Here is a 22,290-nt window from a genome sequence, read left to right as displayed (position 1 = left end):
CTGTCAGCAGGAGCGGTCACGAGACAGCGGCCTCCAAGACCCTGCGGTCAGCACTCTTTCGCCGCATAAACACAAAGAGGCGGCACGGCACGTGTGGCTGCCTCTTTTGTGTTCCGCTAACAGGCCGAGTGAACACAAAGCAATGAACGTTGTCAGCTCCGGACGCGGGTCTGCAGAGCCGGGGCCTTTCAAACGAGCCTTTGTACGGGATGGGCCCCTGAATCGGACCCCCAGGCCGCCTCCCCCTCCCCGCGAGGGGCAAGCAAAGGTCGCGTGTAAGCGGCTTTGCGCAGTATAAAAGCGCTTGGCGGATTTTTTTAGGGTAGAACTTCTTACGTGCCATCCCTGTGGTCGGTCGTGTCGAGAGCCACTTTCACTGTAAGTGACCTTTACAGGCTGTTTTATACTGGAAACCAGGGCGGGTGAAGGGTGGTTGACTGGTTGCGTCTGAACATAATCTCTGGGTCACCTCGGGAGGCACCATATGCATAGCTGTCAATAGTGCAACAGGTGCAGTGGCACAGGGTTCCATGAGCGCGAGGGCCCACTCCACCACACCAATTAGTAGGAGAGAAGTCATTTTTACAAAAGCAGGTGAGAGGGCCCCCATTTCTTTGCTTCCATTGGGGCCCGTGGTACCCAGGCTGCTCCGTTGGGATTGTGCGTTTGTAATGGCGGAAAAATAATCTTAAGTAGGCAAACATTGCCAGTATTTGCGGCTTTCCTATGTAAAAACAGGGCCTCTGGTACTGTGTGGCAATGGCAGAGTTGACAAAATTATGAAGCACGAAATGACCAAGCATGCAGTTTATAGCAACACAATATGTGACAGTGTTTTATCATTATTTTGGTATTGGTGCAATTTTAGGAACTATCTGGGCAAAGTTACATCTTGTAAGTACCAGTTAAACATCGGATTAGAGCAATCTGCCACTGAACAGTGGGTAATGATCCTTGGCAAAGAGTCTGTCAATGTGCAGAACAAAGCGTGGAACTTGTTTTTAGTAATTTATGAACCGAGTGAGCCCGGGAAGCATTTTTGGTGAAATCTACTTATCATGCAGCAAATGGTTCAATACGTGGTGAAAGTGACAAATCCTTAATTATGCAGAAACATGTGGCTGCAGAATTGCATACATTCAGTGCTGGTGGCTACAGTCATGAGGTGTGGTACCAGAGAGAGGAGGCGAGTGCTTGAGAACAAACCTAAGAATGTAACGATTGGAATGGTGGGAAATACTCAATAACTAAGATACAAGGAAAGTACAGATAGTGTGAGGAAGGCAAGGGTTGATTGTGATAAAGGAAATACACTGTGATTCTAATGCAAGAGAAGATGCATAGATTGCGATAAACAAACGTGTAGTTATCGTGGTAAGGGAGAATTTGCCGATGCGATATAGAGGAAGATGCAGTGAAATAGAATCAGGAGACACAGCGAATTTCATAGAGAAATAGCAGTGATTGGGACTGAGGAAAACCTACAGTGATTAGGAAGAAGGGGGTTTACAGTGACACTAGTAAAGGACGAGGCAGGCACGCGGTGGCTGTCATAGAGAAGCAGTGACTTTGACAAAGGCTCACACTGTGATTGTGTTGCAGAGACGTTATGATTGCACTGCAGAGGTCGCTGAAAGTTGTGTGATACCAGTGCACACACACAGACACAGTATATGTGCCTCAGAGTAACGGTGATAGAATAATGTAGTGATTGTGGCACACATGCATAATGATTCTTTTAGTTAGTTAATTTAGTGACGTCATGAGGTAGGACCCTCCATAGGAGGCAGTGCCGCTATCACGATATAGATTTTAACTTCGACCAAAACTATAGTGTGTTGCGATGCCTTGCCTTCTTCACATATATGTGCTTGTTCTTTGGCAGTTGCCGATATGTCTCACAGTGGAGCTAAGGGCAGCGTTGGCAGCCACTCTACCCCCGCCAATAACAACAACTTCAAGGTAAGTCCATGTGTGGGGAGAACCCCGGATGCACTAATGATAATTGCATTGGCCATTTAAACAGAACCGAGAATTACAAATGATAAAGTGTGTTGTAAATATTCAGCCCTATAGAACTTCTTTACACACTTGGAAGTGTGAAGGACAGGTTCCACAATCTTGGAGGTAAGGCCTTTGAGCAGTAATTTCTACACTGACAAACCGTACCCCATTAAATCAGCCATGTTCTTATGATGCCATGGGTTATAATACTTTCACGCCACTGTTTTCGATCGCTTACATAAAGTGTGCCCAGATTATGAAAGCACCGTGGGACCACACAAATGGTAGAACTATGGTATAAAAATACTTGTAGCAAAACATGGTGTTTCCCCATGGTGGTGGGTTCTGCTATCCCCCCTTCAAAAATGGGTGTATTTTATCCAACCAACCAACTATTTTAATCTATGGAACTATTCGAAAACCTCAAGCTAAAAATAATGAGTCCCACATGGCTTCTGGGTTAAAGATTCCATGCTCCGCAGGCTTCCCGGTGACAGTGAGTCTTGTATGTGGTTTAGTATGGTAAGAGAGCAGCATGGTTAGATGTCTGATGTTGAATATTACTGGTAGACTGATACCTTGGAGAGCTCTGTTTTCCTGTCACTTTACTGTATCTCTCATTGAATTCATCCATCTCGCTGACCCTGTCTCTGTGTGACCACCGCTCTTTGTGCTGTCTCTCCTTGGCTCTGTTCCTCCCTAATGTTGTCTCTCCCTTACTCCATCTTTTCTTTGCCTTCCCCTCCTAGGACCTGTTTGCTCTCTTCCTGACCAGCTCTCCCTGATCCATTCTCCGCTTATTAATATTACTCATTAACCATTTGTCCTTGACTTCCTTGCTTTGTAACCGTGCCTTTTCAATACCCCATCTCCAAACGTCCAAGATTCTGCATCTCCATACACGTCTCCCTCCTCTACTCTGTCTCTTTCTTACTAAATTGTCACTCAAACCCTGTCTCATCCTACCAGGTCTATCCTTGACCTTTTGTCCCTGACCCCATTTCTCATGGCCCCTGCTCTCACCCAGTCTCTTCCAAACCCCATCTGCCTGCTCTTGAAATATTTTGTTGGGAAAGCCTCCAGGGTAGGCTGGGAGTAGAAGGAGCCCAGAGTAATCCAATTTTCACTCCCAGGTCTTCTGCTATGAGTACGAGAACTTCCAAGGAAGGAAGACCGAGTTCACCACTGAGTGCCGGAATATGGGTGACCGAGGGCTTGATCAAGTGAAATCCATCCGCGTGGAGTTTGGCCCGTAAGTGTTTGTTTTCTGCAGGTCGCATACATCCTCCGCTGTCAGTGTATTTTATATCAGTAGAGGAATGGTCCATAAGAGATTGAGCCATCACCCCTGAAAGGAGTAACAGGTGTACACACGTCTGGTAGTGAAGATGTTCCTTACTTTGTACAGCTATGAAAGATCATTAGTGTGACCGGTATCAGTGTGTGGCAGAGCATAAGCCTATATCTTTGAATTCAGGGTGTAAATCTGCTGTTGCCCAAGTCTATATTTAATAATTTATACATTTGTTACTGGGCTCTCACTCAGCACTTTGCAGCTCTTAAATTTAAGGTATATTACTTCAAATGCCACATTCCTTCTTTCAGTTTTATCCAGTGCAGCAAATGAGTATAAGTCTTGGGTTCAAAAAGATCTCAATGTTTTCCCAAACTTTAAATGGTTAAGAAGCAACCTGAGGCACAGAGCTGGGCATGTAATGCAAGTGCCTAATGGATCACCTTTGGTTGGCGGAACTGTTGCTGCAGGATGACCAGTGTGACAAGTTTAGGTGCCTGATTTGGGAGAGTTAGCTAGTAATCACTCAGGTTTGTAACTCTATAAGTCTTCAGACTGTGCATAGGATCCTGGGATGCCAGGGTTAAAATATAATCTCAGAAGGAATCAGTTACGCTTTGTCAATCAGTTTCAGTCTCTCTGCATCCCGAATGTTCACCCCATATTGAGTTTTTGATCACCCGTTATTGAACGAATGTCAAGCAGCAGTGTGACCCTAGCACTCTAGCTGGGAGCTGTATTTTCCCATGATTGAAGCTGTTACTCTGTACTAATCGAATTCTTTATTGAGAAATATGTGTTCCTTGCCCCCAAAAATGGACTAAAAGCCACACCAGTGCTTACTTTGAGCTGGTGGTTGCTGCTGGAGCCCCCAACACTAATTTTGGGGGACCAGCACTTATTTTTCCTCATTCGACATTTCCCGAGAGCAAGACTATTGCAACGAAAGAAAGCTGAAACCTGCAAGAGTGAGATAAAGGGCAGGGGGTATCTGGTAGTCAATTAAAGAGGCATGAGATGGATTCCAGATTACGCAACCTTAGTATTTATCCACCCACATGTAACAGCTGCGGCCATGGACTTCTGAGCAGAACATTGGGCACCCGCATTCATTATTTTACAAATTATGCCATGGTCACACTTTTGTACTCGTAGGAGGTTAAGCTTAGTATGCTCCTGTCAGATTCAAGAATCTACTACTGTTAACTATAAATACAGGCCAAAGTTGTAATTTCGAAATCTGAAATGCATCTGTCTTTTAAAGAGAAGTCACACAGTACCGAGGGGGGGATGTGTGACTGTCTAAGGTAGGAAGGATGACAACTAAATGGGTTGGATGAAAGGGAGTCTCCTGTTCCTGAAAGAAATGCAGATAAGCTTTTGTTTTCACAAGAAATACAAAGCGGAAAAAACAAAATAAAGTCAATTCCGAAAGACAAAAAACAAAATGGAGTAAATTCCAAAATGCTAAAGAAGAGGAGATTACAATTAAAAAGTAAGAGGATGATTATTGAGAAATGTAGTCAGTGTGGCAGGTTTTGAGTGGCAAATTTCATTGGTTCCTAGTTTTCTGTCCCAAACCCATGTGTTTGTTACTCAGTGTGATATGTGTTTTTCTCTTCACAGCTGGGTGGCTTTTGAACAGAAGGATTTTGGTGGTGAAATGTTTATCTTGGAGAAAGGAGAATATCCACGCTGGGATTCCTGGTCCAACTGCTTTCGGGCCGACAGGATCATGTCTATCCGGCCCATCCTCATGGTAAACCGCATCTGTTACTTTTTGTTCAAATCATCCCAGTTTTAGTCACAGGTAGTAATGAGCACAAAATCCAAATGTCTAAAACAAGAAGTAAGTCCATGTGAACCTCGGCTACAATGTCCTGTCTTGGCTCCTGTCAAAGTTTGGTCCATTTTCAAACTTCTCACTACCCCCACAAAGATAATAACATTTAACAATATATTAAGGAATGAATAGCTCACTATAAAACCAAAGTTAATGTGACGTCCACCTCCCAACGTCACCAGCCACCTGTTCTCCATCTCCACCACAGAAGACCTGTATTTCTGGCATTTATTCCCGGAAACCTGAAACATACTGCATATGAAACTCTGAGAAAAGCCCAACCAAATCGACCCAACCTAATCATTCTAGCCCAGGCTAACCCAATATAACATAATTCAACTGTATCCAACCAAACTAATGGAACTCAACACAAATCAACCATGTAGAAGACAATCCAAACCAATATAACTAAACCCAATCCATCCTAATCCAATGTTACCTACTTTAAACCAACACAAATCAATCCTCCCGAATTCAAATCCAAACCAACCTTATCAAACCTAGCCCATTGCGATCCAACATAATTACCTCCATCTCATTCTAGGCCTTCGGAAAACACCTCAGACTCCACCTGTGCCACCCAAACCAGAATAGGTCAACAGGGACCTTATTTTTACATTGCACACTGGGGACGCAAAGGGCACGTGTGCCCACTTTCTGCGCTCTAGAGGTATTACAAAAAGGGGCAGCAGACCCTTGTGCGTCCTCTTCTGTAATACCGATAGCCGTAGGGCATATGTAGTGCCAGCACCGTCATGAGAGGGTGTTCCTTCATTTACATGGTGGCGTGGCCCCATGCAAATGATAGAATAACTTTACCTCTGAACCTGTTAATATTAGGGATGCGGCTGCAGAGGCAACATGCCCTTAGCAGGTGCAGTTCAGTGCACCTCCTAAAGGCAACCTAAAGGCAGCCCTCTGGAGGGAAGAAAGCATGTCCCATGGACCCCCCAGTCATCCCCATGCAGGCGGGTGCAGTCACTAACTCCCCTCTTCACAGTTCAAGCGTCATGCCACCTGCACTGTAAAACACAGAGCGGCTTTGAAGCAGCCGCTCTGTATTTCACTTGAATGTGCTGCCATGAGGGCAGCACGTGTTCAAGGCTGCCCAGGTGGGCACGCATTCTTTGTAATAGGGTCACTGTCCCTGTTTGCGCCCAGAGCACTATTGAAAGCTGAGCCGTGGTGCAAATAGAGAAAGTGCGCCGTATGCATAATAAGTCGCCGGGAGTGTCGTATGCATTCGCACACAAAGGGCCCTTTTGCCCCAGTATGGGTATAGGAATTTGTGTAGCATCATCTGACGTTATAGGGAGTAAAAAGGGTAAAATAGGGAGTGTCTTTCCAAACACATGAAAGATGGAATGAATGTATTGCGGTGGAGCAGGTGCCAATGTTGTTATTAATGTTCATCCCTTTCCTTTTGCGCTATGCCACAGGACAACCAGGATTACAAGATCTGCATGTTTGAAAGTCCCAACTTTGAAGGCAGAAAAATGGAGGTTTGCGATGAGGATATTCCCAGCCTATGGTCATATGGATTCCAAGACCGAGTTGCCAGCCTCCAAGTTCTAGGAGGAACGTAAGTTCTATATATTTTTCTGGGAATAAAAAATTGGGGTAGACTTGAGAAAACCCAGAGGCCTCCTAGTGGTGGTTCTGATGAGATATGGGAGGACTTCAATGGAGCAATTTGCGGCATTTCTAAAATAGGCCAATTGTGAGTGAAGAAATGGGGAAGGCGAGAAAGTGGGTGCATCCCTGGGAAGAGAACTAATTCACTGTTGAAAAGCTCCTAGAGTTTCAAGAGGCAATATCCTCTTAGGGGTTTAGACATACAGAAGGTGAGATTGTTTCATATTGAAGTGCTACAGTGTCCTTATCAGGGACAGGTAAGTATCTATTGTACGACTAGAATGTGTATGATAGTATTAGTGGCTTCACTTTTTAGGGACAGGTTAAGTGTATATTGAAAACTATCACCCAGAAGGAGCACAGAAAACGCACAGAGACCACACATATCTTTGATAGGGTTAAGGTAAAGACCTACTAAAAACTGTGTACACCCATAAGGAGTAGAGCAGAGAGACATGTAATACAGATATATAGGGTCCCTCTCCAGAGAGCAAATATAGAGTCAAAAGTAAGCATCTTTAGATGAAAAGAAGTTCTGATACACAAAGGGTCGGTGCAGTAGCACTATGGACTGAAGAGGGCTCTTTCAAGTAGAAATGCAAGAAAGTATTTCTTTCATGCACATTTCTCACCTATAATTTTTTTAGTTTTCTTAGCAGGATCATAACACATAGAGCCAGATGTACTAAGACAGAAAAATTATCACACGTTGCACCTCTACATTTTGCAAACAGTATCTTTTTGTGCGGACTGACCTAACTACTGATAGGTTGGTTCACAAAATACTGAACATTAGTGGGTTGCACACCTTCCTTTCTAAAGAATATTGAGTTGGCAGGTCATATTTTGCGACTCTCTACAATTGGATAAAATCGCAAGGGTCAACAGACAGCAATCCCGGTGGTTGCTTTTCCAAAATTTAAAAACGTTTTTTGGAAGCAGCTCAATCTCAGGGGCGTAGTTTCGGCCAGGTGGGTGTTTGGGGTATGACACTCCCCCAAATAAATGCATTCTTAGCTTGAGAGTGGGGTCTGGGGGCCCTGAGTCAAGTCTCCTATGCTTTTGTTGGTCCTCGTTTGATTAAAATGTTTTCAAATGTTATTATTTTTTTATCAGGAACTTAGACAGGAGCCCACCTACTGAAAATCCGTATTGAACTTGTTCATCATGAGAACAGTGTATCCCAAACTGCGGTCATCCCTACAACCTCTGGCATACTGTTTTTTAGTCTGGAAATTTACGATTCACACCCCTCGAATTTCATTAACTAAGCTACTCCCGGCCTAGTTTCCTGAGCAAAATCAGCGGTTCCTTTAAAAAAGAAAAAAAAAACTTCAATGAGATTTGGCAATAGTCCTCTGGATTACTGTCTAGTACCCCCTGAAACTGCCACCCTGATTCACAAAGGGGTTAAGGGTACATGGGGTACCAAATAACAATTTGAAAAGGATGCCTCAAACACTCCCCTTCTAAATTGTGATTTAGTATACATTTCTAAACCCATTTGAGGTTGGTAAAAAAATCTTTCTTATTGTTTAGACACATGTCTATTAAACAATAAATACACATTGACAATAAAAACTCCCTACCCAAGAAACCTCCCCCCCACCACCCGGGCCATTATACAATCATTAAAACAACCTATTCATGCCCCCTATGTCAAAGCGCATTTTAAACGATTCTGCACATTTCCACCAATAATAAGTTTGACGCGTAACACACCTCGACAGAGTCAACCCAGGGTTTGGTCAGCATTAACCAATACTAATCTTTAACAATAATTCTAGCCCAAGCTTGTTTTTAAGAATGTTGCTAATGCACAAGCCACATATAAAAACTTCATATTCATGAGAAGTTCCAGTGCCTCATTGTGATGACAAATATTATATTTGAAAAAAAAGTGATTTTAAAATCAATTATCGAGTAGTATGAAAATTCAAATAATCTAAAAATACATAAACATAACAATTTGCGCTCGTAACCCACAGGTACAGATGTTATTAGAATCAAATAGTAGGTCAAACTTCGCCTGTTTTAGATATCGAAAATTCAATGCCACCCGAAATTTTAATAACAGCATACCATGTAGGGGTTTGGGAAAGCGGATATATAAGGATATCTCCTTACATTACCCCAGGACTCCAACCCATTTTAGGCGACAATTACACTTTATCGACACTGCTTAATTTGTAAAATAATAAATGGCAGTGTCTAACTTTTTGTCTGAAGCCAGCTGCATTTTCTCAACTGTTTCTGCCTGTCTTTTTCTTGCTAAGGTTCAATGTTGGATGATTTAAAACCAGGCATACGTACCCAACAATTAGTGCCATTGGGCCCCACCTGCAACCACCAGCTCAAATAAGTCGCTGTTTATAAAATGGTGTAATGGGTGCATTGCAAATAGCTTTTTATCAATTGCAAAACTTCTGATTTTTACAAACCCGAGGGTTTGAGAGTACTAAAAAGTTTAGTACATCTGACTCATAGTTCAGTTTACTGAGTGATTTACAGAGCGGCCCTAAGGGCAAGGAATGGATTATCAGTCTGGCTCCTTACACTTTTAGAAAAGGGATTTCAAAAGATTAGGAAACTGGGGATGTTGGTGTACTGTCTGTGGGGCCGGGCAGGGTGCTATGGGGTACACAGGAGGCCATGTGTCTTCTACAGTATGGCAGCTGAGGCAGTCACTTAGATCTCGTAATCCATGCAAAAAGAAGGGCAGAAAGGGCGCCTCTCATCTTCTGGGGGGCTGTAAAATGTGAGAGAGCCCAGTGCTATGTCATATCTATATCACTGCATGGAACAAGGAAGAAGGGGAGACCGTGTAGTATTGGTAATCTGGCAGTACGCAGAAGATTTAGTATACTACACTCTGAGATACGGTGGGTTCAGCTTGTGACTGTACATATTTCTGTAATGTTGTACGCTACAATGGCAACTACACACGTTTCGTGCAACCAGAGTCTCACAACAAAAATATCAACAGCTAAAATACTGTGGCGGTAAATATATATCAGTAAGCACAGATTTACTATGTTTGACTCCACATCCACATATAATGAAGATATATATCGACAGGGTAAATATATGTGGAGTAAAGGACAGTAAACCTACACTTACTAATGTATACTTACCATACTGATATTTTTGTCGTAGTTACTTTTGCTGTGATATTTTAGGAGTATGATATTTAATACCATTCCTCCTGTAACCCTCCTTTTATGTCTGCACGCCCAAGGTACTGAGATGTAATGGTGACGTTTTGTTCTTCTGATGACGAGTTGCCTGTTCTCTAAGTTTCTCTTCTTCTTTTCAGGTGGGTTGGTTATCAGTATCCTGGCTACAGAGGATTCCAGTACCTCATGGAGTGTGGACCTTACAAGCACTGGAACAACTGGGGTGCCACCCAGCCCCAGATGCAGTCTATCCGGCGGGTGAAGGACAGCCAGTGGTACAGACGAGGCAACTTTGAGGCCTTCAACTAGACCTGGCGCCCAGGACGGAGTCTAGCAGCAACAAAAAGGGACCTGTTTCTTTTCTTTTTTAAGCTTCTTCATTTTGTCATGATTCAAAAGCTTCACATGAACTCACACCTGGAAACAAGGGAATGACCCGGTGTACCTACGGGAGAGGTGAGGACATTACATTCAAGGTTCTGGCATCACTGAAAGAAAGAACTGAGAGCTGGGGCATTTATCTGGATCGACGGAGGCTTTGTGGCACAAATCCGGAGACAAACTTTGGCCCTTCAAGCCAGGGCTCTGAGAGAGGGATAGAAAAGGGCACTCCTATCTTTTTGGAGCACACATCTGCTTACCCTTCTAGGATCATCCGGCATCCTTTTAGAAAGTACCACCAATGCGAACCCAAGTATCGGAGAACATACTTCCTCGTAGTGTCTTCCAACCTAAGTACAACGCCCTTCGCCATTCCTTTTACATGTCATGCACATGACAGGCTTGTCCTTGCCCTGGATGAAGTCTCGGGAGATAAAATTCTGAGTTCTTTCCATTATTGCTGTCATTTTAACCATTCCCTCCCACATTGGGTGTGACTCAGCGTAGGCAGCCCTGAAATGCAGGAATCCACAGAGTTCATCAGTACATTTTACAATGCAAATTCATTTGCCAATGGAAGGGCAGAAGGGCAGCCCAGGAACAGCGTTTTGTCAATTCATTTCTTTTTCAGAAACACTTTTTATGTGTTGTTTTTCTCAGGGAACTTTTAACATTGAGACCTCAGTGGAGAAGCCATCAGTATCCGAGCTCCTGTTCCCGGCTTCCAAGCACTGGCCTTCTGTATACATCTCACACATCATTTGTATCCATCACCCCCTTCACCCCCTTCACCTCTGTACAGAAATCAGCATAATAAAAAACATGTCTCTTACCTTGGTGTGGTGTCTGACTTTAACTCCATTCATGATACTATGTGTTTGAACGTCGAAAGAAACGCAAAGATATGTACATTATCTTGTGCAGAGCCATGGCTCATGGGTCTGTACTTTCGATATGAATAGTTGAATTGGAGCAGGTGTGCATAGATGAGCATAATGCTGTACATGGTTAGCAGACAGATGATTTTACAGCAGGGGAGGCAGTGATTGAATGCCAGGGTTATTCTCAAGTGGAGGAATTCACACATCACACAGGAAAGCTAATGGCAGAGTGCAAGTGGGAGGTAAGATCTGGATTGTGAGCAGTTGGGGGTTTCAATCAATCTTTCTGTAGAATCATAGCAGGGCAAAGCGAACAAGCCATGTAATTGGTACAGCGCTGTCTATGGTGAAAGAAGTATTAATAGTACACATTTCTGAGTTTGGTATTGCAAATTACAAATCTAAATTGATATCACAACAGAAGGTTTTTGACAAGAGTAGGGGATCCTATAGCATTTTCGAAGTCTTCATCACACAGAAGCTGATGGAGCCTCCGACCAGTTGACCATGACATACACGCAGAGTGTAATACTGGCGGGGATGTGTTGCTATGGGGTGTTGGGTTCTAGATCCCCCTAAAGGTGGCGCCTGGAGTACCCAAAGCAGACTATTACTAGCTCTGTTCTAGAGACAATAAGACACTAAAGTCAAACTATGTATTGTATAACTAAGGGCCTCATTATGAGTTCGGCGGTCTCAAGACCGTCAAACCTGTGGTTGCGGTCCGACCTCGGCGGTTTGACCACCGTATTATGAGTGCGGTGTTCAGACCCCAACCAGCCCGCTACAACACAGCCAGCACCACCACGATCCTGGATCCCGCAGGGCTGGTGGTGTTCAGAGTGGGGAGGAATGGAGGCGGTGCTGAGCCCGGCACCGCTGTCCATATCACAACTTGCCCTTCTACAAGCTTTTTTCATGGCAGTCAAACCGCTATGAAAAAGCAGGCAGATAGGCAAGGAGAGGGCTCAAACAGGTACCCTGGGCATTGGTGCCCTTTTTGTAATATGACTAGGGGTACATGTTGTGCCCCCCTACTCCTAAACTGTTGTGCATACCAGCAGTGTGCGCCCAACAGTGCAAGCCCAGCTGGGCTGCTGCATTGCCGTCAGGCTCACTCAGTGAGCCAAAGCATGCCGAAAGTGCAAGACCGTGGCTGGCACAGCGCCCGCTCCCCGGTCTCATCAGAACATGACGGTCTTAAGACCGTCGACACAGCGGTCTTGCAGTGCACACAGCTTTGGCGGTCTGGTGGTCAGATCGGCAAAGTTGTAATAAGGCCCTAAGAGAGTGTACTTAAAAATCATTGAGAAGTTGCCATGAGCATACACTTCCTTGACCAAAGGGTCAAGCTAACGGTCAGCTGCCAGGAAATTAAGCTTTTGAGCTGATCCTAACCAGAAAAAGTGACTTGGCCCACTGTTTGCAATACTTCAATCTTCAAATTAGTCTTCACAGCACAATGGACCTACAATAATGTGGCATCCAAGAGATTTCTACCAGGACAAATGCACCAGTTAGCAGAAGATTCACTTTGGAAGGCCATGATAAATTAGGACCCGATGTACAAAGTATTTATTTTAAATTTATAACAGATTTTGAATTGTTCGATCTGTACTTACAGGCAGATGCAACAGGAGGAACACAGACCATGACCTGTCTCCCACAACCTCCTGCCCACCCCACAGTCAATATCATATTCTAGACTGTGCAGTAATCGCCGACTGAGTCTCACGGATAACCACCTCTTGGGTGGTCAGGCCTCATACCCTTGATCCGACTCATCCAGGGCTGTTATTGGTGAAGTGATTTGGCCGAGAACAATCCCTTGGTATTGGCCTCAGGCTTCCCATATTTTGGAGTGTTTCTGCGGGCATCCTTTGGCCTCATATATCGTCCATTCCATGATCATGCAACCATCTAGGTCTTTTATGCCACTCTTGTCAAAAGTATTTTGACCATCACAAATGGTTTGATTTGCAGTTTGCGACTGTAAAATTATTTTTTATTGTACTAATCTCATTTTAGGAATTTGTACATTTTTGCTGACTCCTTAAATGGGATTGTGACCCCATACCAATTAAGTATTTTGAATGGGCACGCAGTAAGTGTCCCTTTCAACTATAAATTTGGGGGCTCATTTATGAAGAAGTCACGCAGTGCAGCGCAGCAAGTCACCTTGTGGCGCTGTACTGAGTGACAAGGGAAGGGCAGGAATGTGGTGTATTTAATGCAATATGGCACATTCCTGTCATTTACCATGCTCTGGCACCCTTTTAGCAGCCTAGCCCTAGCGCTAAGGCAGTCACCCTCTAATGTGCAGGGGTGCCTGCGTTGCATGCAGGATTGTTATTGTGCAGGAAGAGGCACCTTCCGGCACAAAAACGTACCGGGGGGGGGGATATTCCTCCTTCTACACATACAAATAGGAAGAAAAGAGGAGAAATAGAGATCTTTCTCCTCGTTACGCCTCCCCTGGGAAGGAGTAATGTTTTGGCGCATTCTCAGGTTTACCAGTACTGGTAAATCTGGGAATGCATCAAAAACCAATGGAGGTGGGTGGGAACACCCAAGCAATGCCTTCCCAGGGCAGAGTAATGCAACGCAGTGATTTGTTACTCCAGATTTCTGAACCCACTCAGGGCAAGCAGAGTGACTTTGCATGGCTGCATAAATCTTACTTAAGGTTTGCGAGGGTTTGTACCACATTTCGTGGTGAAAACGTGATGCAAACCTCCTCATAAATAGGACGCTTGATATTCAATATTTCAATGTTTTAATACTGAAATCTGATCTCAAAAAATTGAAGTTACTGACTCTTGAGTTGGAGTGGTCAAACGCAGCACCGTTTCCTTTATTGAAAGTGGATCACAGGCATGGTAGTGTGCTGACCCAGCAGGCAACCATCGCTGTGATGTGAGTCGCAAATTGCAACCTACTTCATTAATATTCGTGAGATAGGTCAGATTATGCCACACTCCAAATTGGAATTTTACAAAATGACTTACTAGCACATAGGTTGATTTCGAAAAAATATTTCTGGTCACAAAAATCAAATCAAAATATATTCTGGAGAATATATTTGACAACTGCTTCAGTACTAAGGGCATATTATCAAGCCAGGCGATAAAATTATCGCCGCTTTAGCGGCAGAAAACCGCCACTAAAACGGCGATAATGGGCTTGATAATATGCTCTATGGAATTCCAATTGAAGCCCATGTTAAATGTGAAGGACATCTAACATGGGCTTCAATTGGAATTCCATAGAGCATATTATCAAGCCCATTATCGCCGTTTTAGCGGCAGTTTTCTGCCGCTAAAGCGGCGATAATTTTATCGCCTGGCTTGATAATCTGCCCATTAATTTGCACAAAAATTTAGTGCCAGGGCCCTCGACAGGAGGACACTAGATCTTGCACCATCCGTTGGCAGCACTGCCAATTACAGTACCAACACACTACTAATCATCACACTGTTAAAAGTGTGACGACTCATACTATTACAGGCCCCCAAAGCTATAAGAATGGCTTTGGAGGCACATACTACTAATTGGAAATTTAAATTTAAATAATAAACAGAAGTTTGTGTGCTTGTATCTAAATTGGCAGACACCACTACCATGTGGCAGACAGTCATAAGCCCCGGTGCTGGCACTTAAGTGCCGGTGCTGAGCACCGGAAAGCACTGGCACAAATTAAGCACTGAACTGCTTTAACTGTGGGTAATTTCGTTATAGTAATAACATGTTCCATCTTAATCCACCATAAATGATATCATTATATGGCTATTCTACAGTGTTAGTTCAACAATAAAGTCTATTGAGATGGCAACCCAAGGTGTGCATGTGAAAAAGATTTCATATGTTCTTTAACCCTGTCTGTATATTAGGCCACTAGACTTACCGGTTCAATTCAATAGATCTCATGTCTTTGTTTCCCCAGGGTGAGGGCTACATGAGTGCTTTGACACCAACTAAGTACTTCCTTTTGTAATGAGGAACAATTAACAAATATTCTTTTTTTTTCTACAGAACAATCACTAACAGTTCTGTCTTTTATTAGGTTATTCTTTAAGCGGTTCACTTCGATATAAGGTTCCTTGAACTACTTCCAGGTTCTATAGGAAAGTGGTCTCCTCCATATAAGGATTGCAGTCAGAATGATAGGAGTGGAATCTGAGCGATCTCTCTCCTTTTTCCTGCCTTGACAGAGCATCTGCCTTTCCATAACAATGCCGTGGCATATAATAGATGATATTGAAGTGAGTAAAAGATAACGACCATATAGGTATTTCTAGGGGTGGCACATTTTATTAACAACTCCAAATGCTTGTGGCCTGTCCACACTATTACGAAATGAGGAGAGCCTTCAAAATAATGCCTCCAGTCTGAAAACGCTTCCTTAAAGGCTAAACGTGGACAGTCTGTCTCGGCGTGGATGACAATGTGCTCATCCTATGCTTAAAGACTTTGATTGAAAAGCAGACATTTGAGGTGAGCAAATTTAGATTGTCGCTGGTGTTGAGAGTTCTCTATACTGGAGCTGTTTTCCACCTAAACTTGAGAACAACCCAGAGTTCTCTGCTTATTTTTTTTGCATAGTTTATGCATCACTATGCCTGAAAGGGTACTGTTTTTATATATATATATCCCCCACACTCCCTCCGGCAGGGAAGGACGAGCCACAGTGATTGCTCTGGTAAATCAATTTCTTTATTTTCAATCACAACAAAAAGACGTGTTTCGGCCGTCAAGCAGCCATGGTCACATGACCTCTTCCTGAACCCAGGAAGTGATATCGGTTTCCGAAATTTGCACGTCGCAGTGTGCTCAAGTGTAAGTGAAAACAGACTGTGTTTCGTTGCATTAATCATCCTGTCAAATTATATACAATACGAAATGTAAATCAAATTAAATCACAAAAAGTCACTGCATTGGATTTACAACGTGATAATTTACGAAGAAAATACAATTGTGAGTTTACTGTGTGTTAAGTGTCTCAGAGTCACGGGAGGTGATGTACATTAAATGCGATTGAGTTGGGAGGTTTAAGGTCAGTAATACCTAGGTAACTACTAACAGGAGTGGTGGTAAAGTACCTGTATGTCTGTCATATATATATATATATATTTATATATATATATATTTATATATGTATGAGTGTGTATATATATGACAGACATACATATATATATTAAAGATGACCAATTCCAGCACCAAAATATATACGATATTTTCTTTTTTAAGGGATGCTGGGGGCATACTAAACAGCAACAGCTCTGAACTAAAAGGGCTTCCATCACCATTACACCCAGTGATCATACCCCTAACAGATGTAGCACCACCATCGCTACCAATACCTTCACCTGCTCTATCAAATAAAGCTCAACACCTAAAGCAAGCAGAGGACAGACTGGCAAAAGACGTAGAAAACTACAACATTGCTGCAGCCCCAGAGCAGTTAGTACAAGAACCTGCAAAAGAGAAAAAGGCTGAACAGCGACAGGAGGAAAGAAACGAGGACCTATATATATATATATATTACCTACTGGCGGTCGCCAGTAGGTAGTTATAGTTAGGACCACGTTTCCATAGGAAATCCGCAACATTTTATTTTGAATAACTTTGGCGCCGGTCGACGAATCCTTGCGAATTTTTCAAAATAGGTGGGGCGCTACGCTCCGCTCCTACCCTGAAAGTCTCGGGGGGATTCGTGAAGCGGGGGCTGAGATAAAAGGGGGGTCCCAAAACGCGTTTTTCCCATGCATTTTTCCATAGGACCTTTAGACACAGCTACAGCCCGAACGGCTGAACAGAATTACTTGAAATTTGGCAGAGAGGTAGTCCTCAGGTCAAGGAAGTGCCTTTTGTAGGTTTGGTGTAAATCTGTTCAGTAGATTCTGAGAAAATAGCCTTTAAATCAATATATATATCTGAGCCAGCTTACGGTGCGCTTACGGTGCGCTTACCGTACGCGTACGGTGGCGTGCGCGAGCGCGATTTTGATTGGCTCTTAGCTCTTAGTAAACATTCGAATCGGTCGAAACCAGGAAGCGGCGGCCGCCATTTTCTCTCTCGCTCCCTGAGTTGGGCAGCAAAAACGAACCCCAAAAATGTGTAAAGAGGCAGTTTCATGAGATCCTAACCACCCAGCATTGATACAGGGGTCCCCAAACCACCCCTAAGCCCAAAAAAAATATTTTTTTTTTTTTCGGAAAATCGCCGATTACGCTTACCGTACGCGTACGGTAAAAATTCATAAAAAAAAAAATTATCCACATTCTCCCCACCCCGTGTGCAAATGGTGCCCGAATGCATATTGCATTTATGAATTTAACAAAGAATACATTTCACAAAGATGCGCATAATATGTCCCCCATGTGCGCACGGTGCGCGAAGCGCATCGTGCGTACATGGCCCATCCCGCTTAACGTGGGCACGCGGTGCGTGCAGCGCACCGCGTGACCACCGTGCGTGCACGGCACTAACTGCGTAAAGTGGGCGCGCGGTGCGCGAAGCGCACCGCGTGCTCACTGTGCGCGCACGGAACGAACTGCGTTAACTGGGCGCGCACGCCACGAATGGCGTAAAGTAACTTAGCATTTAAAAAAACGTACAAATTCACTGAAAAAACCATAGGTTTCACACACGTTATAGTTAGGAATTAACATTTAAAAAACCTTGCAAATTCACTGAAAAAACCATAGGTTTCACACATGTTATAGTTAGCTGTACATTTCACTCGTAAAAAACCAATGAAATTCCCGCGTTATAGTTAGTGCAGGCAACTATAACTCACGCGACCGCAATCTTCTGCTGATGACATATGTGTCTTTATGAAAAAAAAATATTTGTAATATATGTATAGCTAAAATTTAATGGAAGAAGACATGGGCAAATAAGTGTCGAAATACAGTATTAGCATCAGCAGAGGATTGCGGTCGCGTGAGTTATAGTTGCCTGCACTAACTATAACGCGGGAATTTCATTGGTTTTTTACGAGTGAAATGTACAGCTAACTATAACATGTGTGAAACCTATGGTTTTTTCAGTGAATATGTATATATACAAGAAATCTTCCCCTTTGAAGAAAAGACGAGGGACACAGCAGAACACGGTGAGGCAGCTTTAATCAAATCTGTGGCATGACACGTTTCGAAGCAATACCTTTTTCAAATTGCAAATGTTGAATTTGCAGTGGACTGCTAGCAAGGTCTCTAAATAGTCCCGCCTCTCTTTCTAATAAAGTGAGCACACCTGACCCCCAATGCGCTCCAGCACCACCCATGCAGATTACGATGGAAAACGGCATCTCCCACAATGCAGCGCAATGTTCGGCCGGGGCGGGTAATGCTTGTTGCCTGGATTACAATACTCACAGTGAGTGAGGGGCCAATTGAGAGCAAGGTCAGGGATGTTTATGCAAGTCCAGATGTCACTAAGGCTGCCTCACTTGCCCCTACTTCCAGCCGCACTTTCCCACTATGGGCAAAAACTGGAGACAACGGCACAGTGCCCACGTCTCTCCATACAGTGATGGACTGTCACTGCCAGCAGTTTCACTTGCCTCGTAGGTCGAGTGGCGGTCCTCAGCTGCCGATAACTCGGAAATCCAAAAAAGTGTTGCCACTGTTGCATGTGATGCTGAGGACGCTTAATGGAAGGTTCCCTTCTGTGTGTCATAGGCAAACACGCCACATATGAACAAGAAATCTTCCCCTTTGAAGAAAAGACGAGGGACACAGCGGAGCACGATGAGGCAGCTTTAATCAAATTTGTGGCATGACGCGTTTCGGAGCAATACCTTTTTCAAATGCCAAATGTTGAATTTGCAGTGGACTACTAGCAATGTCTTTAAATAGTCCCGCCTCTCTTTCTAATAAAGTGAGCACACCTGACCCGCAATACAATTGTGAGTTTACTGTGTGTAAGTGTCTCAGAGTCATGGGAGGGGAGGTACATTAAATGCGATTGAGTTGGGAGGTTTAAGGTCAGTAATGCCTAGGTAATTACTAACAGGAGTGGTGGTAAAGTACCTGTATGTCTGTCATATATATACACACACACATATATATATATGTATGTGTATATATATCTATATATTACCTTCTGGCGGTCGCCAGTAGATAGTTATAGTTAGGACCTATTTTCCATAGGAAATTCGCAACATTCCATTCCCAATAACTTTGGCGCCGGTTGACGAATCTTTGCGAATTGTTCAAAACTTATGGCCTGCTCCGGTCTGCTCCTATCCTGAAAGTTTCGGGGTGATTCGACATGCGGGCCGAGAGGAAACTTTAGACACGGCTACAGCCCGAACTGCTGAACGGAATTACCCCAAATTTGGCAAAGAGGTAGTTCTTGGTTCAGAAAGAACCCTTTTTGTTAAATGGTGTAAATCCGTTCAGTAGTTGTTGAGAAAATCAAAAGTAAAAAAGTTTCTATATCTATGGCCGCGGAGGATCCGCCCACCCTCCCGATCACGAGCTGTATGCTAATTGGTTGTCAACACTCCAAACCACTCCAAGCTGCGCTACGTTGCAGAGAGGTGGTCTAGGCCGTGCCCCTTTTTACACCTCTCTGCAACGCAGCTCTGTGGTGCTTACTGGAGGTACCTAGTGGGCTAGTTGGACCCCAGGGACCCTCATGATTCAAGGGGACTTTATCCCCTAACTTAACAGGGCGTGTTTGCACACATGTCACCTCAGGCTCCCCTCCTCCCTTCACCAGTGTGCAAACGCACCCCGTGGCACGTTTTAAGAGGTAGTTTTAATCCCCCTGCCCTATTATGTACTAGGGGCTTACAGAGGAGGTCATGCTAATCACAGGGGTACCCCAACGCATAGTGTTCCCTAGTGTATGTAGATGTTTTCACTGTATTCTAAGTGTCTTTTAGCATACCACTGGCTCTAGGCCTGGTTAGTCAGAGTCAGTTAACACTAGTACCCGTCTGAAAAAGTTGTGGGCACAGGATGATTTTGTAACAAGGCCTCTTTCTGCTCCTCTGTTGGTTCTTTCTGAACATGTCTTAATTCTTCCTGCACTTTTCTTCGTCTTTGAGAACTTCTGTTGCTTCTTTCTGCATTTCTTTTTTTTCTTTCTCTGCGTTTTTTCTTCTTTCTTCACATGTCCTACCTCTGTAGGCATAGTTAGAAACTAGCATTTAAAAAACCTTTGAAATTCACTTAAAAAAACATAGGTTTCAGTTACGTTAAAGTTAGAAATTAGCATTTAAAAAACCTTTGAAATTCATTGAAAAAACCATAGGTTTCAGGCACGTTATAGTTAGGAATTAGCATTTAAAAAACCTTTGAAATTCACTGAAAAAACCATAGGTTTCAGGAACGTTATAGTTAGGAATTAGCATTTAAAAAAACCTTAGAAATTCACTGAAAAAAACATAGGTTTCAGGGGCGTTATAGTTAGTTGGACATTTCCCTCATACAAAACCCATGAAATTCCCCCGTTATAGTTAGTCCAGCTAACTATAACTTGCGCGCCCACAATGCACTGCTGATGACATCACATATTACATCACACATGACATGGTCAATGACATCACTCATGACATCACTGATGACATCTCAAATGACATCACTGATGACATCACTGATGACATCATCCTTGTGATAGAGTAGCAGACCTCCTCTCACCCTAATATAACCTTTGATACACACACTCAAAAATAGAAACTAACATTTTCAAAATAATGGACATACCTATACCAGTTACAACAATCTATTCAGTAATTCCAAGATCTACATACACATCCACTCATTCACCAACAGTCCTATACAGTCACTCGTACATGTACTCACTCATCATATGTACACATACACCTATACATCCTGTTACACACCGCCACTCATCCATAGAGTTACTCACACACATAGTCACTCATGCTAATAAAGAATCAAACATCCATTTACTTGCATATATAGTTATACACACACCAGCACACTTACTTCTACAGAAACTTACACATACTTACTCTTTTAAACAATCACTTATAGAAACACATACTTATTCATACAGGAACTCTTCCAATCTCTCACTCTCACATATACTCACTTATATACACCAATACTCACATATACTAGTTTAAAATATATGTAGTTACTTATAAAGACACTATTGAGACAGTCATTCACTCACTAACACACCCATACACACACTCATCCACCCATACAGTCCTGCACACATACTGTCTTCAACACATACAAACAGTGATGCACTCATTCATGCATCTATGCACTAAGTAATACCCTCCACTGAACCATACAGACACTCAGACACTCATACTGATACTCGAACAACCAAGTAATAACCCATATAGACACTCATGTAGCTACACAAAGTGAGAGACTGATACATATATTTACATATTTAAACATTACTCATTAACCCATGTATTCACTAAGATACACTTAATCAGTCCATTACACAAAAAATTTTACAAAAAAAAATCATCCATTTAGACACTTATATACCCATTTATTCTTCCATCGACCTTGGGATATACATATATAAAACATATTTAATTTTCAGAAAAACACACATTCACTGGATGATGTCATCAGTGATGTCATCAGTGATGTCATCAGTGATGTCACTGACCATGTCATGAGTGATGTAATATGTGACGTCATCAGCAGTGCATTGCGGGCGCGCGAGTTATAGTTAGCTGAACTAACTATAACGGGGGAATTAAACATGTTTTGTACGAGGGAAATGTCCAACTAACTATAACGCCCCTGAAACCTATATATATATGTATATATATATATTACCTACTGGCAGTCGCCAGTAGGTAGTTATAGTTAGGACCTATTTTCCATAGGAAATCCGCAACATTCTATTTGGAATAACGTTGGCGTCGATTGATGAATCTTCGCGAAATTTTCCAAACTTTTGGCCAGCTCCGGTCCGCTCCTATCCTGAAAATTTCACGGTGATTCATCAAGTGAGGGCCGAGAAAAAAGGGGGGTCCCAAAACGCGTTTTCCCAATGCATTTTCCCATAGGACCTGTTGACGCAGCTACAACCCGAAGTGCTGAACGGAATTACACCAAATTT

The 22,290-nt window shown here is 43.1% G+C and overlaps 1 protein-coding gene across 1 annotated transcript; it reads left to right on the top strand.

The window, feature by feature from the left end:
• The first annotated feature begins 335 nt into the window (after nt 1–335).
• LOC146858339 (beta-crystallin B1-like) lies at nt 336–11,165 on the top strand. Its single transcript, XM_085649199.1, has 6 exons — nt 336–378; nt 1,886–1,962; nt 3,138–3,256; nt 4,925–5,057; nt 6,581–6,723; nt 10,093–11,165. Exons 2-6 carry the CDS (start codon nt 1,894–1,896, stop codon nt 10,259–10,261), a joined length of 633 nt encoding a protein of 210 aa, XP_085505325.1. The 5' UTR covers nt 336–378; nt 1,886–1,893; the 3' UTR covers nt 10,262–11,165.
• The last annotated feature ends 11,125 nt before the right edge of the window (nt 11,166–22,290 follow it).

The sequence above is a fragment of the Triturus cristatus genome, chromosome 3_2 (genome assembly GCF_964204655.1).
Source record: "Triturus cristatus chromosome 3_2, aTriCri1.1, whole genome shotgun sequence".
NCBI lineage: Eukaryota > Metazoa > Chordata > Amphibia > Caudata > Salamandridae > Triturus > Triturus cristatus.
This window is presented reverse-complemented; position numbering and strand designations above follow the sequence as displayed.